The sequence below is a fragment of the Trypanosoma cruzi genome, genomic scaffold (assembly GCF_000209065.1).
Source record: "Trypanosoma cruzi strain CL Brener 1047053516719 genomic scaffold, whole genome shotgun sequence".
Classification (NCBI taxonomy): domain Eukaryota; phylum Euglenozoa; class Kinetoplastea; order Trypanosomatida; family Trypanosomatidae; genus Trypanosoma; species Trypanosoma cruzi.
Window position 1 is genome coordinate 77,031 of NW_001849409.1, and position 19,357 is coordinate 96,387.

A 19,357-nucleotide genomic window follows, 5' to 3' on the forward strand; every position below is an offset into this window, starting at 1 on the left:
GAAATGGTGCACTCCGTGTGGCTGCATGGAGTGAGACACCGCGTCATGGGTGGATGAGGGCCCGCTTCCGCGTGTGGCTCTTTGGGCGATTGCTCGCTCCGTGTGCGTTGTGTGCCGGCAGCGGGCTGTGGCCGTATCCCGTTGGCCGTGGGATTGAACTGGAGACGGTGGCGGTGTGTCTCTTCTCGTCCTTGTCCATTGGTGGGTGATTGCTGGCGGTGTGTGCGTTTGTTGTATGGAGGGCCGAATCTTCTTACCTGCGGACTGACAGCACTGCGATTGCGTGTGTGTGTGTGTGTGTGTGAGGGCTGGTGTGAAGTTGCCGGCCAGTATGAGGGCCCTTGGCGATGCATTTCCCGCCTGTCGTTTGTTCCTTCCGTGTGTTTTGTGCTGCTTCTTGCTTTTTTCTCCTGTCATCCTTTTCTCCTGTGTTTCTGCGTGGAGTGGCCGCATGCTCACAGGCCATGTTGATTGTGAGTGCCTCCTGACGGTATCCATTCATCTCCCTCCGCCTGTCTGTCTTTCCCTGTTGGGTGTGGCGTGTTGCACCGTGGGAGTGCTGGCCCTCACACACCGACGGCCCGCCGTGACCTGCCGTGTTGCTGCTCTTTTCTGTGGGCGATGGCTCTCCGTGCTGACCCTTCCGGATTGTCTTGTGTCCCGCACTTTGCGTGGGTGCTCTGCTTTAACCCCCGCTGATGTTTCTGGTGTATTGCCGCTGTTTCTGTTCTCTCCAGTTGTTGAGCAAAAAAACACTAGGAAAGAAGCAAACAAACACTAAACGCTACTGTGAAATTGTAAGACACTAAAAGGACCAACAACAGCACACACACCGCCCACACACACACATATTTGTATGCTCTCACGTGTTGCTGCTGTCAAGGCACCCAATAAACACAACCGTCGCCGCGTGACCGGATCCAGCGGAAGGAGGAGGGAAGGAAGAGTGAGTGAGCAGCAAATGCCCAACATGTCCCGGCGTGTGTTTACTTCCGCGGTGCTGCTCCTCCTCGTCTTCGTGTTGATGTGCTGTGACGTTGGAGGTGCACACGCTGGGGAGAGTAATGTAAAGAAAGCAGTTGATGCGTTGAGGGGGATTAAATGGGAAGAGCTCGACAAGTGGGAGGAAATTGACAACGCTGGTGGTAAATATGGCTCGCTTTTTAGTCCCAGTCTCGTTGAGGTGCAGGGTCATGTATTTGCTATTGCTGAGGCCCATTGCACGGATGGAGGCAAGTGCAGCGACGTCAGCCTTACTGGGATTGCGTCAAAGCACCTTGATTTAAGTGGTGTTGGTTCAACGGAGATCTCGGCGGCGAATGCAGGTGCGAGTATCTTTGGCACAGATCTTCTAAAGGAAGAGTCTGAGGGTATCAGCGCCAGAAACGGCATAACGCGACCAACGACACTTGTACTTGGGGACAGTGTCTACATGCTCCTGGGAAATTACAGGCGTAGAGCCGCTGGGACTCAACTTACCAAGATTCAAGGTAAGAATGAGCGGGGCCTTTTACTCGTGAGGGGAACTGTCGCTGAAGAAAATGGAAAGAAGAAAATCAGATGGAATGAGACCCATGTGATGAACCCTCAAGCCATAGGATATTCTCATTCCTTGACCGAGTTAATTGGCGGTGGAGGATCGGGTGCTGTGATGCGTGACGGCACGCTTGTGTTTCCCATGCAGGCCAAAAACAAGTATGGACAGCACGTTTTACTGTCTATGAGTTTTAACCCGTCAGACAAAAAATGGCGGCTTTCATCCGAGACGCCTGGTAAAGGCTGCAGGGATCCAACCCTGGTGAAGTGGGAAGAAAACGAAGACGACGAAAGACTCTTCATGATGGCTCATTGTGCTGGAGGCTACTATGACGTTTACAGGTCCACTGAGAATGGAGGCAATTGGTATACGTTGGGTGAGCCAATTAACCGCGTGTGGGGCAACTCACACAATCGAGCAGGGCACGGCGTCCAGAGTGGATTCACCACCGCAATCATTGAGGGAAAGAAGGTGATGCTCGTCACCGCGCCGGTGTATGCGAAGGACAATGAAGGTGGAAAAGGTCGGCTTCATCTTTGGGTGACGGACAATGCACGTGTGTATGATGTTGGGCCGGTATCTCGTGAAAATGATGACGCCGCCGCCAGCTCCCTGTTGATGAAGAGTGGGAGGGATAATAAGGAGTTGGTTTCACTGCACGAGAAAAAGAAGGGCGACGGATCATACAATCTTGTTGCTGTGCGTCTGACCGAGAAACTGGAGCGGATAAAGAAAGTGGTGAAGACATGGGCGGATTTGGACAGCGCCTTGCAATCATGCAGTTCCGTTTCCATTGGCACTGTCGGCTTGCCAAAGAAGGGTATGTGCAATGGTCGTGTTCCCACTGAGAGGCTTGTTGGCTTCTTGTCTGGTAACTCAACTCAGACCGAGTGGAGAGACGAGTACCTCTGCGTGAACGCAACAGTGACGAATGGGGAGAGAAGGGTTCCCAATGGATTGACGTTCAAAGGGTCTGGAGCAGGGGCGGTGTGGCCTGTTGGCGATATGGGGCAGACTGTGCCGTACTACTTTGCGAACAACGAGTTCACTCTTGTGGCGACGGTGTCCATCCACGAGGTGCCGAAGGGAGACAGCAGCTCCATTCCTTTGATGGGTGTGAGGATGAATGACACCGACAGCACGGTCCTCTTTGGTCTGTCGTACACCCATGACAAGAAGTGGTTGGCCATACCTGAGAATTCCGGTAATATGGAGGATGTTGATTATTGGGAGCCAAACAAGACGTATCAGGTGGTACTGCGAATGGATTCTGATTTTTGGACTGTCATTGTAGATAAAAGGGAAATCCACCACAAGAAATACGATGCGAGTCTGTTTGACTTGCACAGGATTTCACACTTCTACATCGGTGGGGACAGTAAGGACCAAAGTGCAACGGGCGGCCACGTGACGGTGACCAACGTCATGCTGTACAACGAGAAACTGTTTGGAAGTGAACTGTATGAACTCAATGCCAGCAAAGTCACTATTCCATCACTTGGCGCTGAGAAACAACCCACAGGACCGGTGAACGGCACAGGCCTCTCGGTTGCTCCCGAGTCAAACAGTAAAGAAAGCACCGCCAGCCATGAGGAATTGACTGAGGATGATACTGATAAACAAGAGGAAGGAATCGTCCATGATTTGGTGCCTGCAGTGCCCCCTTCCACGGTTGCCGGGGGATCATCTGTTTCCGAATCCGCCATTGCAGCGCAGAGCGCAGAGAATTCTCTTCCAGAGAACAATGCCCAGTTTCACCAAGGCGAAACGTCTCAGCAAACCACGCCGCATGAAGCGAAGGAATCGATGCAACGGGATTCAGATGTGCAGCCACGAGAACTACCGTCCACGAAATCAACGGAGGTCGCTGATGTTGAAGGATCCGCTGAAAGTAATGATACACAACAGCCAGTGGAGGAGGGAGAAGCGGATGACAGGAGTGGCGGATCAACGTCTTCAGTGGGTGCATCATTGAGTATGGATACGGCCACCGAAACAGTTGGCAGTGAGCACCAAGTGCAACAAAGCACTGAGCCTGCTACTGAAAATGACGACGTGCGATCCACTGGAACCGGAACCACCGGCGCGGAGGAAAGCCTCAGCCTCGAGGCAGGGGACAGCGATTCCGAGAGAACAATGGGCTCAGACAGCAGCCTCACTTCTTCAAAGAGTGACGCCGAACCGACATCCGCGGAGGACACCGACAACATCTCTTGGACTGAAGGAGCCGAATTTTCTTTTGAAGACGTCAAGGAGGTGCCACAGACGGTCGACACCGCACCGGAGAATACAAACACCACGCCTGGAGGCGAAGGGATCCCCTCAACAAAAGGCGCGGCACGACACTCGGACAACGACACCTTCACCGGGGAAATTGCGGAGCTGCTGTCCATGGGCCTAAACCATGACAGCACCGTGCATGTGTGTGTGTCTCGGGTGTTGTTGCTGCTTCTTCTGCTGGGGCTGTGGGGCATTGTGGCTCTTTGAGGAGTGATTGGCTGCCGCGTGGGACACTTGCGCCCTCCCCTTCACCAACACACACACACACACACCGCTAGGAATAAATTTTACTACGCAGAGAACAATTTCTTTTCTTTTTTTAAATTGTTTTCTTATCTTGCTTGTTGCCTTGGGGCAGCCACCATGGATTTTTTTTTTTTGCTTTTGTTTATTGTTTCCTGCTGCACTCTTCCTGTGAGGGGTGCCGTGTGTTTCCCGCCCAACTGCTCCACTCGCACACCCACCGACACGCTCATGACGACGGCCCTGTGCGCCTCGCCTGCTGCACGCATGAGGAGGGGCCGCGACGAACGGCGCGCTGAGGGAGCCGTGACGTGTGGGCGTGCGACGAGGGCCTGTGGGGCGGAGCACACATTTCTTTCCCTCTTGTTTTTTTTCTTTGCGGGCAGGGCGGGCAGACACCCGCAGCGCCACACACACAGCCACACCCTGCCGCCGTGTTTTTCTTTTGCTGCGCTCACTCTCCCGATGGAGAGACGCGACTCCCGTCATGTCTGCGTGCTTCTCTCAGCCCCCACACACGAGTGACTGTGCTCTGCGGGCCGCACTCACGCACCAATAAAAGGGCTGAGGGGAGCAGCAACACGCAGATGACCCCATGAAATATAAACGATGTGCGGACACACGGAGGGTCAGACGGTTGAAAGACATTTAAATATCTTTTTAATTTTATTTTCGGACAAAATATATGCAGACAATTTCTGGAGCAACATGGTAGTTGGGTGCTTTTTTAAATTTGTGTGGAACGGTAATGGACGATTTCTTTTTTATTTATAATTATTTTGTGTGATGGGGTTTGTGTAAGACGAAGAAGAAAGTTTTTTTGTTTTTAATAAATCTTCTGTGAATTGCCACTGCTTGGGCTGCAGTGCAGTCATGAGTTTGAGCGGTCGTCTTCCTGTTGTTTCCGCCACGCACCTCCGCTGTACATTTTGTGCGTCTCTCCACATTTGTTTTTCTTCTTTTTTTTTCTTACTGCTTTGCTTCGTGTGTCTGCAGGCACACACAACCACATGCACACACAAAATGCACATTTCATTCGATTTGGATGCTTCTTTTGTAGCGTGTGTTGGTCCTTGCGCTCTCGTGCTGCTGCTTTTCCGTGTGCGTGACGGCATCTGGGACTCCTGGAGATGTATCTGGTGATGCGGATGCGGTGGTTGTGCCGGTGGATGTGTCGTGTGCTCCGAGTGACGGCAGCCTGAGCTATCGCGTACGTGTGTGTGTGTTTGTGGGCGTGGAAGATGTGTTCTGCTGCCAGTGCTGAGGCTCAGCATGAGAATTATACTTTCAGTGGTTTTGATTTGCGCATGCATGGCAGGAATGGTGAGCTGGGTGCTGTGTGCCATGTGGCCAATGCGGTGCACACATGTAGCAACTGCGCCGCAACTAAATGCTGAGCCGTCACGTCAAAACGAGGATTGGCGACAGTCCGCCGCGGCTGACGGACCCAACACCGTCGATCCGAGTCCCGCATCCAACACGGCGAGCAACACGTCTGAGACGAAGCCTGAGTTTGCCAGCAATCCGAACGAAATGATGGTCCCGAATGCATCCAAGAAGAGGCCTTCCTTTGCCAACGGTCCGAGAATATTAGTGGCGTCGAATGCATCCGAGATTATTTCTGTCACTTATGGCGGCAGGGAACACGTTGCTGCGGATAACACGTACGAGGTGAGTGAGCTCAACGCCACTGGACACAAAATCTCTCGTTTCAGAAAATGGCGTTGCAGGCAGTGGATTTGTTGCTGAGGGTGATGCGGACGGATTGAGTCAACGCAATGCCTCTGGACACGATAACCCCAATTACGAGAATTCACCGCGCAGTATTCCGGGAGCGGTGTGTGTCCCGACGATTGCTTTGCCGTGCTCTACGACGCGAAATTGACACTGCGAGAGTTAACTGTTGACGGCACTGTGCGTGTGTGCGTGTATTGGGTGTTGCTGCTTCTTCTGGGATTGTGTGGAGTTGTGGCGGTCTTGTGAGCCGAGGAGTGTGGAATTGCGACTCCTCACGGAGAACATGTGCCGCGTTCCCTGCGTGTTTTCTTTTATTATTTACAATGTTACCTTGTTTGTTTTGTCGTTGTTTTCCTGGAATAATAAGTATCTTTGCTGTTCCTTTTTTATTTAATGGTCGGTTGCTGCACATTGTCGTGGGGAACGTGCTTCTCCCTCTTGTTTTTGTTGCCCACACGCGGTGCCGGCCTCATTGCTGTGCGTCCCACGGACTGCACGAAAGGAGGATTGAGGAGGAACAGGCCGGATGCCTAATGGTGTGTGCAAGCTGCCATCATTTGTCAATGTTGCTGTTTACTGTGTGATGCAGCGGTGCTGTCTTTCTCTCATTGCTTCCGTTCTGCGTTGGCGGGGAGTTGGTTTGTGCTGGAGGCTACACGCAAGTGACAGGAGTGATGGCGATGATGATGACTGGCCGTGTGCTGCTGGTGTGTGCCCTCTGCGTGCTGTGGTGCGGTGTATTTGGAATTGCGGCCGACGATGCTGGCGGTGCCGATGGCAGTGCGGTTGAGTATTTCATCGCGGGACGGGGCGCTGAGCTGCGGAGGGAATGCGCGGAGGAGGTCAGCAGGAGGACAGGAGGCGGTGCGAATATTTCTGCCGTGGAGGAATGCGTGCGTCGGGGGATGGACGGTGTGCGTGCCGTTGTGGATGGCCGCGGTCATTGGAGGCGTCAACAGTTTGCCGTGGCTGCTGCTGCTGATGGTGATGTTGATTCTGGTGAGGCTGACAGAAATTCCGGATCTTCCCCAGAGGATCAGTCAGGGACTGGTGCTGGTTCGCGGGCAGAGTCACACGTGAAATCACCGGTCCTTCCAGAGCCAGGACAAGCAGATACAACACCAGGAGGAGAGAATTTACCGAAACCCGCAGAGTCTTTTGAGACGACGAAAGACAAAAGTGGAGGAACATCAAAGGAAAAAGACGAAGAGGAAAGGCCGACTGTAGAAACAAAAGGGTCCTAACAGTACCGATGATAACAAACAAGTTGACAATGCAGCCATCGGCAATTCAAATGGAGGTCGGGAAGAAAAGAACGGAGTCACGCTGCAAGTTCAGGAAGAAATCGTGGAACCAGAAAAAGAATAAAAAGAAGCGCAAAAAGAATTGGAAGAGAAAAAAAAGCAAAGGGCTGAAGAGAATAAACAGGACGATCCTGAAGATCCCGGGAAAGATGATGAAGACACTGAAGATTCAGCTGATGGCACAGATCACAAAGAGGGTGAAGGACAGAAGGAAGGAGATGCAGGAAGCAGTAAAAAAGGAAAAGAAGTGAATGGGGGTGGTGATACCGACGGTACATCCCCTGACGCACCTGTAGTTCTTCAGCCTGCTCCCCCTGTTGAAGTTACGGATCCTCAAAGTATTGAGAAAAAGAATGATGACGACACTGGGGGAAAACGAGACGCCGGCAGAACGCAAACGCAAGAAGCAGCAGGACCATCACAGGCAGAGAATTTAACAGCAGAATTAAGTACCGAAGAAAATGCAGCCGAAACAGAAACAGGAACCCCGGGAAAAAAGACGCAAACAGAAGATGCAGGAAAAGAACAGAGAACCGTTGGAGCAAAATCAAATCCAGAAACACCTGCCGCGGAAAGGGAGGCACACAACAGAAAAGAGGTACCAAAAAAAAAAAAGGAAGATTTGGGAAAAGCAACAACAAATGAAAATTTTGACGGAAGGCAAACAGCCGTAAATGACGATGACCACATTAAGACAGAGAACACAAGCCAAGAAAATGAAAACGAAGTGGATAAGGCAGAAGAAACAACAGCAGAAGTCAAAGAAAAGGAAGAGACAACCGAAAAAAAAACCGTTGCAGCCAAAGGCCTAACCTGAACAGCACGGCAGCAACAGACGACAGTGACGGCAGCACGGCGGTCTTGCACACCACCTCCCCTCTTTTGCTTCTTCTTGTTGTTGCGCGTGCGGCTGCTTCTGCGGTGGTGGCCGCGTGAGAGTGAGGGAGAGAGAGCCGTGCACCGCCCGCACACACACTCGTCTTTCACTCACTCTCTGTGTGTGTCCCCTTGCATGGACTCTCGCCCTCACCTCATCCCACGAAGCTCACACATAATGTGCCCATTGTATATATTGCATGCACACCCATGCAGGCCCGTTGGTGCTCTCTTTTGCACGACACGCACCGCTGCCGTTCTGCCTGGCTGCATGGGCGGAGCACCGTAACTGTTTCTGTTTTGTTTTTATTGCACTGAGTGGGCGACCTCTCTCTCTCCCCCTGTGTGTGTGTTTTGCTTTACGGGAGCAATGAGAGTGTGTGCGCTGGTCGTCCCACGCTTTTTCTTTTTCTGTTTTTTTTTCTGTTTTTTTTTTTTTTTTCTTATTGTTTTACTTGTGTTGTGGTTGAGTGCATCCATTCCGTGAGCTTTGTGTGTCTGTTCCGACGCCGTGGGAGTGCGTGTGTGCTATCCGCTTTTTTTTGCCGTTGCTTTCTTTGGAATCTTTTTTGCCGTACGGATGCTCTGCACGTATAGACGCTGAAAAACACACGCGCAGATGCACATACGTCGTGTGGTTCACCCTGTGTAGAGGTGAGAACGCTGAGAACGCACACACGCAAAAGGTTTTGGCTGCGATGGCCATTTCAAGGAGGGAGGACGGGAGCTTGCGATCTGTCTTGTTGATGTATTGGTTGTGTGGTACTGGAGGCGTGCAGGCAGTGAGTGGTGTGGCATTGAGGACGCCTGGGGAAACCGCTGACAGATTCCCGCCCAGATGCGCGTGCTGTCGTGTCTCTTTTGCTTTACATTGGCCGATGGGGATCCTCCGGCTGTGCGGAGCGGTGTGCGAATGCGCTGGTGGAGACAATAGTAAAATGACTGGTGGCAGCGCGCGGGTTCTGCGAAGGACGGCTGTGTGTTTTTGCATTCCGCCGGTTGTTTTGTGGGCAGGCGTCGCTCGGTGCGTGCTGACGCGTGGCAGAAGCGCCAGCCGTAACTCCTGCTGTTGGTGGCAGTCGCTGTGTGTTTCCGGTGCACTGTTCTTCCTTCTCGTTCCGTGTGTCTGTGCGCGTGATTTGTTTTTGTGGGAGTGACTGCGGATGGAATGATGGTGCCACCTAATGTAGGTGGCGGTGCTTATTCTTTCACCTCTTTTTTATTAGCCTGTTTTTCTTCATTTCTGTCACTCTCGTACGAAGAAAGCAAACAAACGCTAAACGCTACTGTGAAATTCGAAAGCTCTGAAAGGACCAACAACAGCACACACACCGCCCACACACACATATTTATATGCTCTCACGTGTTGCTGCAGTGAAGGCACCCCGCACACACAACCGTCGCCGCGTGACCGGATCCAGCGGAAGGAGGAGGGAAGGAAGAGAGAGCGAGCATCGGAGGCCCAACATGTCCCGGCATCTCTTTTGTTCCGCGGTGCTCTTCCTCGTGATTTGCTGCGCCGCTGGTGGAGCTGTGAAAGCTGATGAGCCAACGTCAGGTCAGGGATCTTCACTGGATAAACATATTGTTTGGAGAGATAAGAATGGTAACGAGACAGTGAGTTCGCTCTATGCTCCCAGTCTTGTTGAGGTAAATGGTGGCGTGTTTGCCTTTGCTGAGGCGCGGTTGAAGGATGGAAAAGACTATTTCTTTACTGGGATTGCCTCGGAGCTCCTTGCGTTGAGTGGTGAAAACCCAAAAACGTTGGATTTGAGTAAATTGAAGACAAAGACACTGGAGAAATGTTCTTCCGAAGGAGGCAAAAACCACTCTCAGTCAACGAATTGCACTGTTTCCCAATGTTTCCACAGCGTACGTGTGAGCCGGCCAACAACAGTTGTGAAGGGAAATGGCATTTACATGCTTGCTGGAAAATACAACAGGCAAAATGTCGCTGTTTGTCGGGGTGGGGCTGACGCGGCCTCATGGGGTCTTTTGCTGGTAAAGGGGAATGTCAGTGAAGAACAGGACAAAGAAATTGTTTGGGAAGTTACTGACGATCTCCCGTGCACTTCGATTGTAAAACTTAATGAATCCTGGGCATTGCTCATTGGAGGCGTTGGATCGGGTATTAAGATGGATGACGATACGCTTGTGTTCCCGTTGGAAGCCGTGAAGAAGCACGGCAGTGAAAGTGAAGAAAAGAATAACAACGTTTCGCTGATCTTGTACTCAAAGGATACTAAGAATTGGACGCTGTCGAAGGGGATGTCTGCCTATGGCTGCAGTGATCCCTCTGTCGTGGAGCGGGAGAAGGGAAAACTCATGATGATGACTGCGTGTGATGATGGCCGCCGCAGGGTGTACGAGTCCGGTGACAAGGGGGATTCGTGGACGGAGGCACTCGGGACACTCTCGCGCGTGTGGGGCAACAACCAAAAGCGACATGAGTGGGGCGTTAGGAAGTGGGTTCATCACAGCGAATATTGACGGTGTTGAAAATGATAAGAGAAATGTGATGCTCGTTACTCTGCCGGTGTTTTCCAAGAAGGCTGATACAGGAGGCCGTGGAAAAGAAAAGGGCGAACTCCATCTCTGGCTGACGGACAATACGCACATTGTTTATATTGGGCCGGTATCCGGGAAGGATGATGACGTGACCGCCAGCTCCCTGTTGTACAGAAGTGGAACTAATGGGAATAATAATAATGAGTTGATTGCACTGTACGAGAAGAAGGACGATGGGTTCAGAGAATCATCCGGTATTGTCTCTGTGCTTCTGACTGAGCAGCTGAAGCGGGTTAGGGAGGCGCTGGCTACATGGAAGAAAGTAGACGAACGTGTCTCCAATCTGTGCCCCTCAAGTGCTGAGGATCGTCCAACTAGCACTCCCTGCAGCACTACTGATAAGATCACGGCTGGGCTGGTTGGATTTTTGTCCGGCAACTTCTCTGGTGACACATGGAGGGACGAGTACCTCGGGGTGGACGCCACAGTAAAGAAAGGAACGAATGGAGGGGCAACATTGCATGGCGGCGGTGTGAAGTTCACGGGAGCGTGGGCGGAGTGGCCCGTTGGCAGGCAGGGAGAGAATCAGCTGTACCACTTTACGAACCACAACTTCACTCTTGTGGCGACGGTGTCCATCCACGGTGTGCCTAAAAGTGACAGCGTCCCTTTGATGGGTGTGCGTGCAGGCAGTGACGGAGGAACGAAACTTATGGAGTTGTCGTACGGCAGCGAAAAGGAGTGGCAGGCGCTGTGCTGTGACGGAACAACCAAGAAGCTTAAAAGCACTTGGGATCCACAGAGACAATACCAACTGGCCATTGTGCTACAGAACGGCACCCAGGGCTCCGTATACGTCGATGGTCAGCGTGTGTGTGGGAGTGTGCAAAGTAACTTGGAAAATACAGAATCGAAAGGGATCTCACACTTCTACATTGGAGGGGATGAAGGCAGCGCAGAGAACACAGCGGGTGACGAAGATGTGTCTGTGACTGTGAGGAACGTCCTGCTGTACAACCGCCCGTTGACATTTACTGGTGGGAGTGCCGATTTGGAAGAAGCAACGGGTGATGGCGGCATTGTGCGTGAGAGCGGACTGCTGCTGCCGCTGCTTCTTCTGTTGGGACTGTGGGGGTTTGCGGCTCTGTGAGGAGTGACTGGCTGCCGCGTGGAATACCTGCACCCTCCCGAGCAGAGAAATAGCATTCCCATAGGAACAAATTTCCCTCAAATTTTTTTTTTTTTTGGTTATTTTAAATTTATTTTCCTGCCTTCTACTTGTTTTTTTCTGTTCGTTCCTTTTTTTTTTCTCATTCCCCATTTCTTCTTTTTTTTGCTTTTGGGGGCAATCACCATGGACGCTCTTTTTTTTTTTCTACTCTTCTCTCTTTTCAATTGTTTCTTCCTGCACTCTTCCTGTGAGGGGTGCCGTGTGTTTCCCGCCCAACTGCTCCACTCGCACACCCACCGACACGCTCATGACGACGGCCCTGTGCGCCTCGCCTGCTGCACGCATGAGGAGGGGCCGCGACGAACGGCGCGCTGAGGGAGCCGTGACGTGTGGGCGTGCGACGAGGGCCTGTGGGGCGGAGCACACATTTCTTTTCCTTTTGTTTTGTTTTCTTGCGGCCAGGGCGGGCAGACACCCGCAGCGCCACACACGCACAGCCACACCCTGCCGCCGTGTTTTTTTTTTTGCTGCGCTCACTCTCCCGATGGAGTGACGCGACTCCCGTCATGTCTGCGTGCTTCTCTCAGCCCCCACACACGAGTGACTGTGCTCTGCGGGCCGCACTCACGCGCTAATTAAAGGGCTGAGGGGAGCACCAACACGCAGATGACCCCATGAAATATAAACGATGTGCGGACACACAGAGGGTCAGACGGTTGAAAGACATTTAAATATCTTTTTAATTTTATTTTCGGACAAAATATGCAGACAATTTCTGGAGCAACATGGTAGTTGGGTGCTTTTTTTGTGTGATTTTTTTTTCTTTTTTATCATTTGGGTGTAACCGTAATAGAGGACGACTTTTTCATTTTCTTTTTTCTTCATTTTTTATTTTTCTTTCCAAAGTGTGAGGTGCGGAAAGGTGAAGATGAATTTTTTTTTAATTTTAATAAATTTTTATGAATTGCCGCTGCTTTGTCTGCAGTGCAATATCATGAGCTTGAGAAGTCTTTTTCTCTCTATTTTTGCCATGCACCTCTGCTGTACATTTTTGTTTGTGCGTCCCTTTACATGCTCCTTTCATCTTTGTTTACATCTTTGACTCGTGTGTCTGCAGGCACACACACAACCACATAGAATGCGCATTGCAGTGTATTTGGATGCTTTTTTTGTAGCGTATGCTGGCGGTTGCGGGTGGCTGCTGCTTCTTCCGTGGGCATGAAGGGAAGGAGGAGAGAGGGAGCGCGCACCGCGAGTCACTCTTCCTGCGGGTGTGATGCGCGCGGTGGGCTGCGACTGCTGTGGAGGGCCGCATCCCTTCGGTGTGCGCTTCTCCGCCGTTGTGCCGTGCGTTTGCGCATGTCATTTATTGTGCGCGTGCGTGCTGGGCATGTTTTTCCGGGGCGTTGGGCGGCCACCATCTGTCTATGGCGGTTTGTGTGAGTGAGCACGTGCGGATGAGGGTCAGGGCGTATGGAATGAAGGAATGGCTTGAGGAAAGGGGAATTTGATTTGGAGGGTATTCGCACCAGATTCATTTGGCTGCGGTGGACACATGCACGACGGATGTGTTTCTGCATAATTGGGGGAGGATGCGACAGGGTTTTCCGAAGTGGCCCGTCAATGCAATTCGGGTTTCATGGCACTGAGGCACAGTGGTCTTCCTGCAATGGCTGGTGACGGCCCCTAGTGGAGTGGTGTATTTATGCTGCTGCTGCTGCTGCTGCTCGAGGAGGCGTATAAGTGCGATTTGAGGTGAGCGACGGAAGGGTCACACATCCCGCAGTGACGGTTGTCGTTGGCCCAGCGGGTGCCTCTGAAGGTTTTTTTGGATGCAACGTCCTTATGCTTGTCTCCGGATGGCGGCATCCCTGATGCAGCCAACGAACGGGGCTGGGAGCAACGGTGAGACGCAAGCACGTGTGGATGTTCGGAGCGGCCGGCGCACCGCACGCTGAGAGCATGGCACGGTGAGGGTCGGACCCAGAAAGGGGACACCGCGTGGGACGTCAATCTTCACTGCAGCGACCGCCACCGAATTCGGATTCGCTTGCACCTTCTGCGGTCCCTCTTCCTCCCATCACTTCTATGCCGAGGACTGTGCCGCGGGATCCAGCAGCGCGATGTTTGGCCGCAGGAGCATGGCCCGAACAAATGATTTGTGGGAGGGGGATGTGCACTGCGACGAGAAGGAAAAAAATGTTGCGAGACGACCACCACCACAAGAACGGTGTGAAGTTGTGTTTTGTCCACTTGCGCGAGGGCGGCCTGCCACCTGGTCGGTTAGGAGGATTATTTTATTTTGCGTCGTTGCGCTCTCTTTTTATTCCGCTGCGTTTTTCTTGTGGACCTGCGAAGGGAGATTTGCAAGAAATTCCTGCGAGGCGTTCGTGCCGTCGTCGGAAAAGCGGATTCCCCCTTGAAAAACGCTGCTTTTTAAATTTGTTTTGGGCGGGAGTTCCTGTCGATTCAACGCGACTTTGTTTTGCGTATTTGATGCGTGTGTTTCCGAGCGGTTCGATCAGTGCTCCCAGCCCACTCGGATGTGGTGTGTGCGTCGACGTGAAGGTGCCTGCCAGCCGTTTTATTGCCTCCCCCGCTGTGGCTGCCGCCGCTGCCTTCCTCTCTTCCTGAGGTCCTGCGGCCTCTTGACAAGATGTTTTGGAGAAGACCTTGCCGCTCTTATCGTCCATGGTATTTTGATTCTGGTGTCGCGGTCAGGAGACATTGAACGAGAGGTTTGCTGCCCTTTTGTTTTATTTGTCCTCTCTGCCTGACGGCCAGTTCTACACAAACGTGCTCCTCGGCACCTCAGTTGGTGCTGGCGGGTTTGCTCACAGTTGTCACTGACAATCGCATGCGCCACCTCTTCTCTGCTCCTTTTCAGTGTCGTATTTTTTTATTGATTGACGGACGCCATTCTGTCCGGCGTGCCACCCTGATTGGATTGTGTGGGACTGCTTGCCAACGCCATCGGAGAAAGCAGGCCGACCTTTTCACGTATTTAATTCCATCTTGCGCGCAGGTATTTTTCACATGTTCTGTTGGGCACTCAGACAGCGAGGTGTCCGGAAATATGCGTGCGTGGAATTCTTCCTGCCATGTGAACTGCGGGCAACACCGAGGGGCTGCCACTTTTACTCCGCAGAGTTGTTGTGTCTCTTTGCGGGGTTGGCAGGGAAATTCCATGCAGCCAGCTATTGCTGGTGTGTCCCCAAATGTTGTCACTCCATGCGAATAATGTGCTTCAGCGAGTGAGGGTGTTGATTGGGGTTGTGTGCACTCTGATTCTGTTTGCCACTTTTTGCGGGCACGCAAAAAATGATGGGTGGTAAAATGGAGCGGGGCGATGCGTGGCTGCGTCTCGCTCATTGTTCAGTGCACGATGGTGTGGTGCACATTGTGGTGCTTCCTCTGCGATGTGACTGCGGTCTCCTATGCTGCAATGGTGGCGGGTGGAGGGGAGTGTTGACCCTCGGCGGGACGGTGGGATCGTGCCTCCTTTATTTTTCTTTTGTGAAGGTGAGCACTTATTTTTTGTGTCAGTGATGGGGCAAACCGACAGACAACGTGGATAAAACAAAATAAAAAAGGGCGATAGTGTGGCGGTATGTTGGGGTTGGTTGCACGCCTCGCGTTGCTTCGGGGGCGGTGGGCCTCGGCTGCTTCACCGACAGGCGTTGCAGTGCGGCTGCGTGGCGCACCGACCACCCCGCCGTGCGAGCGCCACGCCCAACGCCATTGGGACTGCGGGACGAAACAGCCGCGAGTGTACTTTGGAGCCAGCGGCGACTGCTGGCCGCAGTTGGGCGGTGCGAGTGGGACGCTTCACCGCACGGGTGTTGTGATGGCATCTCGCCGTGGCTCTTGTGATGGTTCCGACGCTGCGGCTCGACATGTGGCGGGGAGTAAAGTGTGGCTGCGGTGGACCATGAGCAGCACCGTAGAGGAACTCCTGCGGGAGGGAAACACTAGCAGCACCAACGTGAGGCTGAGTGATTTCCTTTGGAATTATGTTGGCGGCAGGGCGGCCGTTGATGAAAGACCACAATTTGACGATGGAGATGTTTGTTCAGGAGCCGGATGATTACGTACAAGACCAGCGGCTTCTTGAAGAAATTCTTAACTTAACTGCGCACCAAGCGCTGGAGGCCATTACTAAGCCTCTTCACAAAGGTGTGTTTTCTCTCTTGGGCAACGTAGCGACTATGAAGAAAAAGGATACGATCACTCCTCTTGCAAGGGGAATACCAAACGGAGTACTCACGCAGGTACTGACAGAAGCGAGGCGGGAGGCAGAGGAAAGGCTAAGACGAACGCAAGAAATGAAATTTACCATTTCCACTAATATCGAAGATGTACTGTTTAAAGGAAGAGTTCGCGTCAATGAAATGAAGCTGAGCGACTATCTTACGAGGGAACTGGACGGCAGGGGCATTGTGGACACCAATCGGGATGTATTGCTGGAGGAGTTGTTCAAGGACCCCACGAAGTATATCCGTGATAAAGGAGCATTGGACGAAATACAGGCATCAGGTCATTATTTGAGTATGAAGCGAGCTGCAAGGGGTGAAGTGATCTTCGATGAGGATATACGCAAGCTTCGCGATAACGGTGTCAACAATCTACCGGGGTGGTCATTAGCTGCTGCGGAGGTAAAAGCAACTGTTCATAACTCCACCAAACATTTCTTGGATGCAGCTGCCGAGGAGGCGAGGAACCCAACGACGACGACCGCACCGGAGAAACTGGAGGGATGCTACGAGTCTGTGCACAATGCGAGGCGGAGCCATGCGGTGGAACTTCCGGACGGCGTGGAGCGAAAGAAAACGGGGACGGGAATGGGGGTGCATGAGGGGTAGCCAGAACAGTCATGGACGTACAAGAAAGCTGACGACGCTACCGAAAAGAATGACGCTGTGCAGCAATTCGGTGCAGCACCTCCCGTGTTGATGTTGCTCGCCTCGGAGAAGGGATGGCCGTACTCGTGGAATACGATACAGTATCCTCCTAAGGACTTTTTTGTAAACTGTGGGGTGGATCGAGTGTGGCAGATCGTCAAGGGCGATCTAACCGCGTGGCTCAGCCCTCACGGTGGTACCGACTTTACGCCCAAGCGACGTGTGTTGATTGGGACGCCCGGGATTGGGAAATCGGTGGGTGCCGGCTCGCACCTCCTCTACCAGCTGCTGCACTGCGATGGCGAGAAACTCCAAGTGGTTGTCCACTGTTTTGGTGGAGGAGATGCGTACGTGTCTGACAAGACCACCCGAGCGGTGACAAGATACGGCGATGAGGACATGTGCATCTTGGAGTTGAGAAGTCTGAGGGGGCATGGGAGGAATGTGTATATTATCTACGATGTGGCAAAGGAGGGGACGCCGCCACCGAGACATTTTGCGCCCACTTCCGGAAGGGGCATGATTGCGGTGTCATTCCCGGAGGTAACCAACTGTGATGAGTGGGCGAAGCAACTACAAGCCGCGCGAGTCATCGTGAAGTGCCCCGACGAGATGGATGTGAAGGCGACGTGCGCCTGGATAACGCGTGATGAGACCAAAGAGAAACAAGCGGAATGCTGGAAGAAGGTCAAAAAACACATGTATCTTTTGGGACCGATTCCACGTCACGTCTTTGATGATGAGGCGTCTACGGAACGCTGTGGAGAGGTGGGGTTTGCATTGCAATCGATCAACGAGGTAACTGTGAAAGAGCACTTTTCACGGGGAGGTGAGTCGCCATGGTATTCTGAGGATCCGTCTCACAAGCCTGTGAAAGTTGTTCGGGAAATATACGCAGGCGGTGTGATCCTTTTCAATGCACCGATATCTGATTGCTTCGAGGAACGGGCATTGGAACGCTTCCCAAGTGCAACAGAATAAGATGGCTTTTTGAGGCTGATGTTGGCGTCGAAGGATAATATTTTGCCAATATTTTTTGGATGGCTTGCTTTGAAATCGTGCACGGAGAGTGCCCTTGTCAAGACAATAGGGACGAAACTCACGGAGTTTGAGCCACCAGCAGGACGTCAAGCAAAGCCCTGCGTCTTGAAGTTGGCCCCTGAATTGCATCCCAAGGGAGATGAAGGTTTGCTGCCGAGTGAATATGAAAAACCGATCCGTAAAATAAAGTACGGGGTGCTGTACAAACCGGCGGTCGCAAACTTTCCGCTGGTGGACATCTTTTTTTTTTCTCGGTGTCCAATCCAATGACTCTGGTTGCGCTGCGGATGACTACGGCGGGTGGGCACCACACCACCGTCAGCACTGTGAGGCAGTTCACTGAGTGCCTGGCGGCATATTTTAGTGGTTGGGAGGAGTTATCCCGAGACATGTCGTGGGATATTATTTATGTGCAGCAGGCAGACAGCAAGCCGATGAATGGCTGGCAGAGATGTGATGCCGACAATTCCAATAGTGTGAGCGAGGAGGGAAAAAAGGGGATTGTGGCGTTCTGGAACGGAAAGGTACACCAATACCAGTTTCCGTTAACACCTGAATTTGTAATTAAAATCCGAGAAATGAGAATACAATAATCTTGTAGAAAATGGATAGGGAAGAAAGTTGAGGAAATAATTGGGGAAATTAGCGCATTGCGTTTGTCGTGAAATTTAACAGGGAATAATCTTCTGGGCCGCTGACTGGATCCTGAAATAATCTATATAAACCAAACAAGGTAAGGAAAAAGAGGGGATTAATGCAGAGGCAGTTAATTGCCTCAATGTTTTTCTTAATATATATATATATATATTCTGTTGACCACTCACGTGGTCTTTTGTCCTCAGAACATAATTACTTAAGAGGTGGCAGACTTTGGGACCCTCCAACCACAAGACTCCGCCGCTCCCCTTCGCCAATTCCTGAAGTTTAAAAACAAGACAGCGTGACATGCCGTCTTTGGGGTTGTCCGCAGACCGTACGTAGGCAAAGGATGCCTGTATTCCGCGAGAGTCAACAAACTCATATATCTGTTGCAGCTCCCACGTCATGGTCTGTGATTTTTGGGCTGCCTTTATTTGCCGCTCCTTGCAGCAAAGTGTTGTTCACCCAAATGTCCATGGTGGATGGCAAGATGGCGGAAAAGGCCGATAGGGCTAAGCGTACCGCGCGCGCCTCGGCCTGCATGACAAGAAAAGGCCTCTTCTTCCATATTCCTCCGGCAATTTTAACGTCGCCGGAGTCTGGAATAAAAACGGCTCCCCATCCATGGAGCGATGCATCCGTGATGATGGCGGCCGATGCCTTTTCCGTGGGCTTGATGATTCAATCACGATTATACTCGATGATGTGTCGTGATCTCTCACCCAAACCAATTGCTGCCGGCGGAAGGTTGGCCGGGAATGTCTCCTGCACAATCCCCCGGTTAACTGCCGATAATCGTCGTTGCACCGCCTTGATGAAAAAATAGTAGCCACATACACGCGTGCCCAAAATCGCCGCCAAATATAAAAAGTATGACACCATTGCCTCCATTTCCGAAGTGTTTGAAGAATTGAGCGCCGGCATGGCGCGCACAGACCGGACAAACTTGTCACTCAAGAATACCGCACGCTGAGTGTGATCAAACTACACCCCCAGGAAGGTGTACTGCGTGACGCCCGATTCGCGGTCCTCCCCCATAGATGCGTGACAACTGTCCGCATTACGGAGCACTTGGGCCTCCCACAATGTCGCATTGCTCTTTGACCCTGCAATGCGTATG

At 52.1% G+C, this 19,357-nt stretch overlaps 1 protein-coding gene and 3 pseudogenes across 1 annotated transcript, besides 22 other annotated features; all 4 read left to right on the forward strand.

Moving 5' to 3' along the window:
- Window positions 1-4,818: part of a sequence feature (areas not merged during assembly with more than two copies in the genome that could not be assigned to a particular haplotype) that runs on past the window's edge.
- Window positions 281-304: a microsatellite.
- On the forward strand, window positions 857-4,024 carry Tc00.1047053506717.80 (trans-sialidase, putative; the record flags this gene model as incomplete). Its single annotated transcript, XM_813870.1, has 1 exon — window positions 857-4,024. One exon carries the CDS (start codon window positions 857-859, stop codon window positions 4,022-4,024), a length of 3,168 nt encoding a protein of 1,055 aa, XP_818963.1.
- Window positions 4,819-5,788: a sequence feature (haploid, Esmeraldo-like haplotype).
- Window positions 4,821-4,841: a sequence feature (AT_rich).
- Window positions 5,789-5,884: a sequence feature (areas not merged during assembly with more than two copies in the genome that could not be assigned to a particular haplotype).
- Window positions 5,885-7,033: a sequence feature (haploid, Esmeraldo-like haplotype).
- On the forward strand, window positions 6,472-8,037 carry Tc00.1047053506717.100 (annotated as a pseudogene).
- Window positions 7,034-7,656: a sequence feature (areas not merged during assembly with more than two copies in the genome that could not be assigned to a particular haplotype).
- Window positions 7,657-7,937: a sequence feature (heterozygous, Esmeraldo-like haplotype).
- Window positions 7,938-9,070: a sequence feature (areas merged during assembly that could not be assigned to a particular haplotype. This can correspond to areas where the two haplotypes were merged or to regions with more than two copies in the genome that were merged during assembly.).
- Window positions 8,378-8,430: a sequence feature (T-rich).
- Window positions 9,071-9,399: a sequence feature (heterozygous, Esmeraldo-like haplotype).
- Tc00.1047053506717.130 lies at window positions 9,329-11,635 on the forward strand (annotated as a pseudogene).
- Window positions 9,400-10,978: a sequence feature (areas not merged during assembly with more than two copies in the genome that could not be assigned to a particular haplotype).
- Window positions 10,979-11,858: a sequence feature (haploid, Esmeraldo-like haplotype).
- Window positions 11,718-11,826: a sequence feature (T-rich).
- Window positions 11,859-11,890: a sequence feature (areas not merged during assembly with more than two copies in the genome that could not be assigned to a particular haplotype).
- Window positions 11,891-12,799: a sequence feature (areas merged during assembly that could not be assigned to a particular haplotype. This can correspond to areas where the two haplotypes were merged or to regions with more than two copies in the genome that were merged during assembly.).
- Window positions 12,588-12,617: a sequence feature (AT_rich).
- Window positions 12,800-19,357: part of a sequence feature (areas not merged during assembly with more than two copies in the genome that could not be assigned to a particular haplotype) that runs on past the window's edge.
- Window positions 13,363-13,384: a microsatellite.
- Window positions 15,670-18,192, forward strand: Tc00.1047053506717.140 (annotated as a pseudogene).
- Window positions 18,247-18,499: a mobile genetic element.
- Window positions 18,247-19,357: part of a mobile genetic element that runs on past the window's edge.
- Window positions 18,386-18,407: a sequence feature (AT_rich).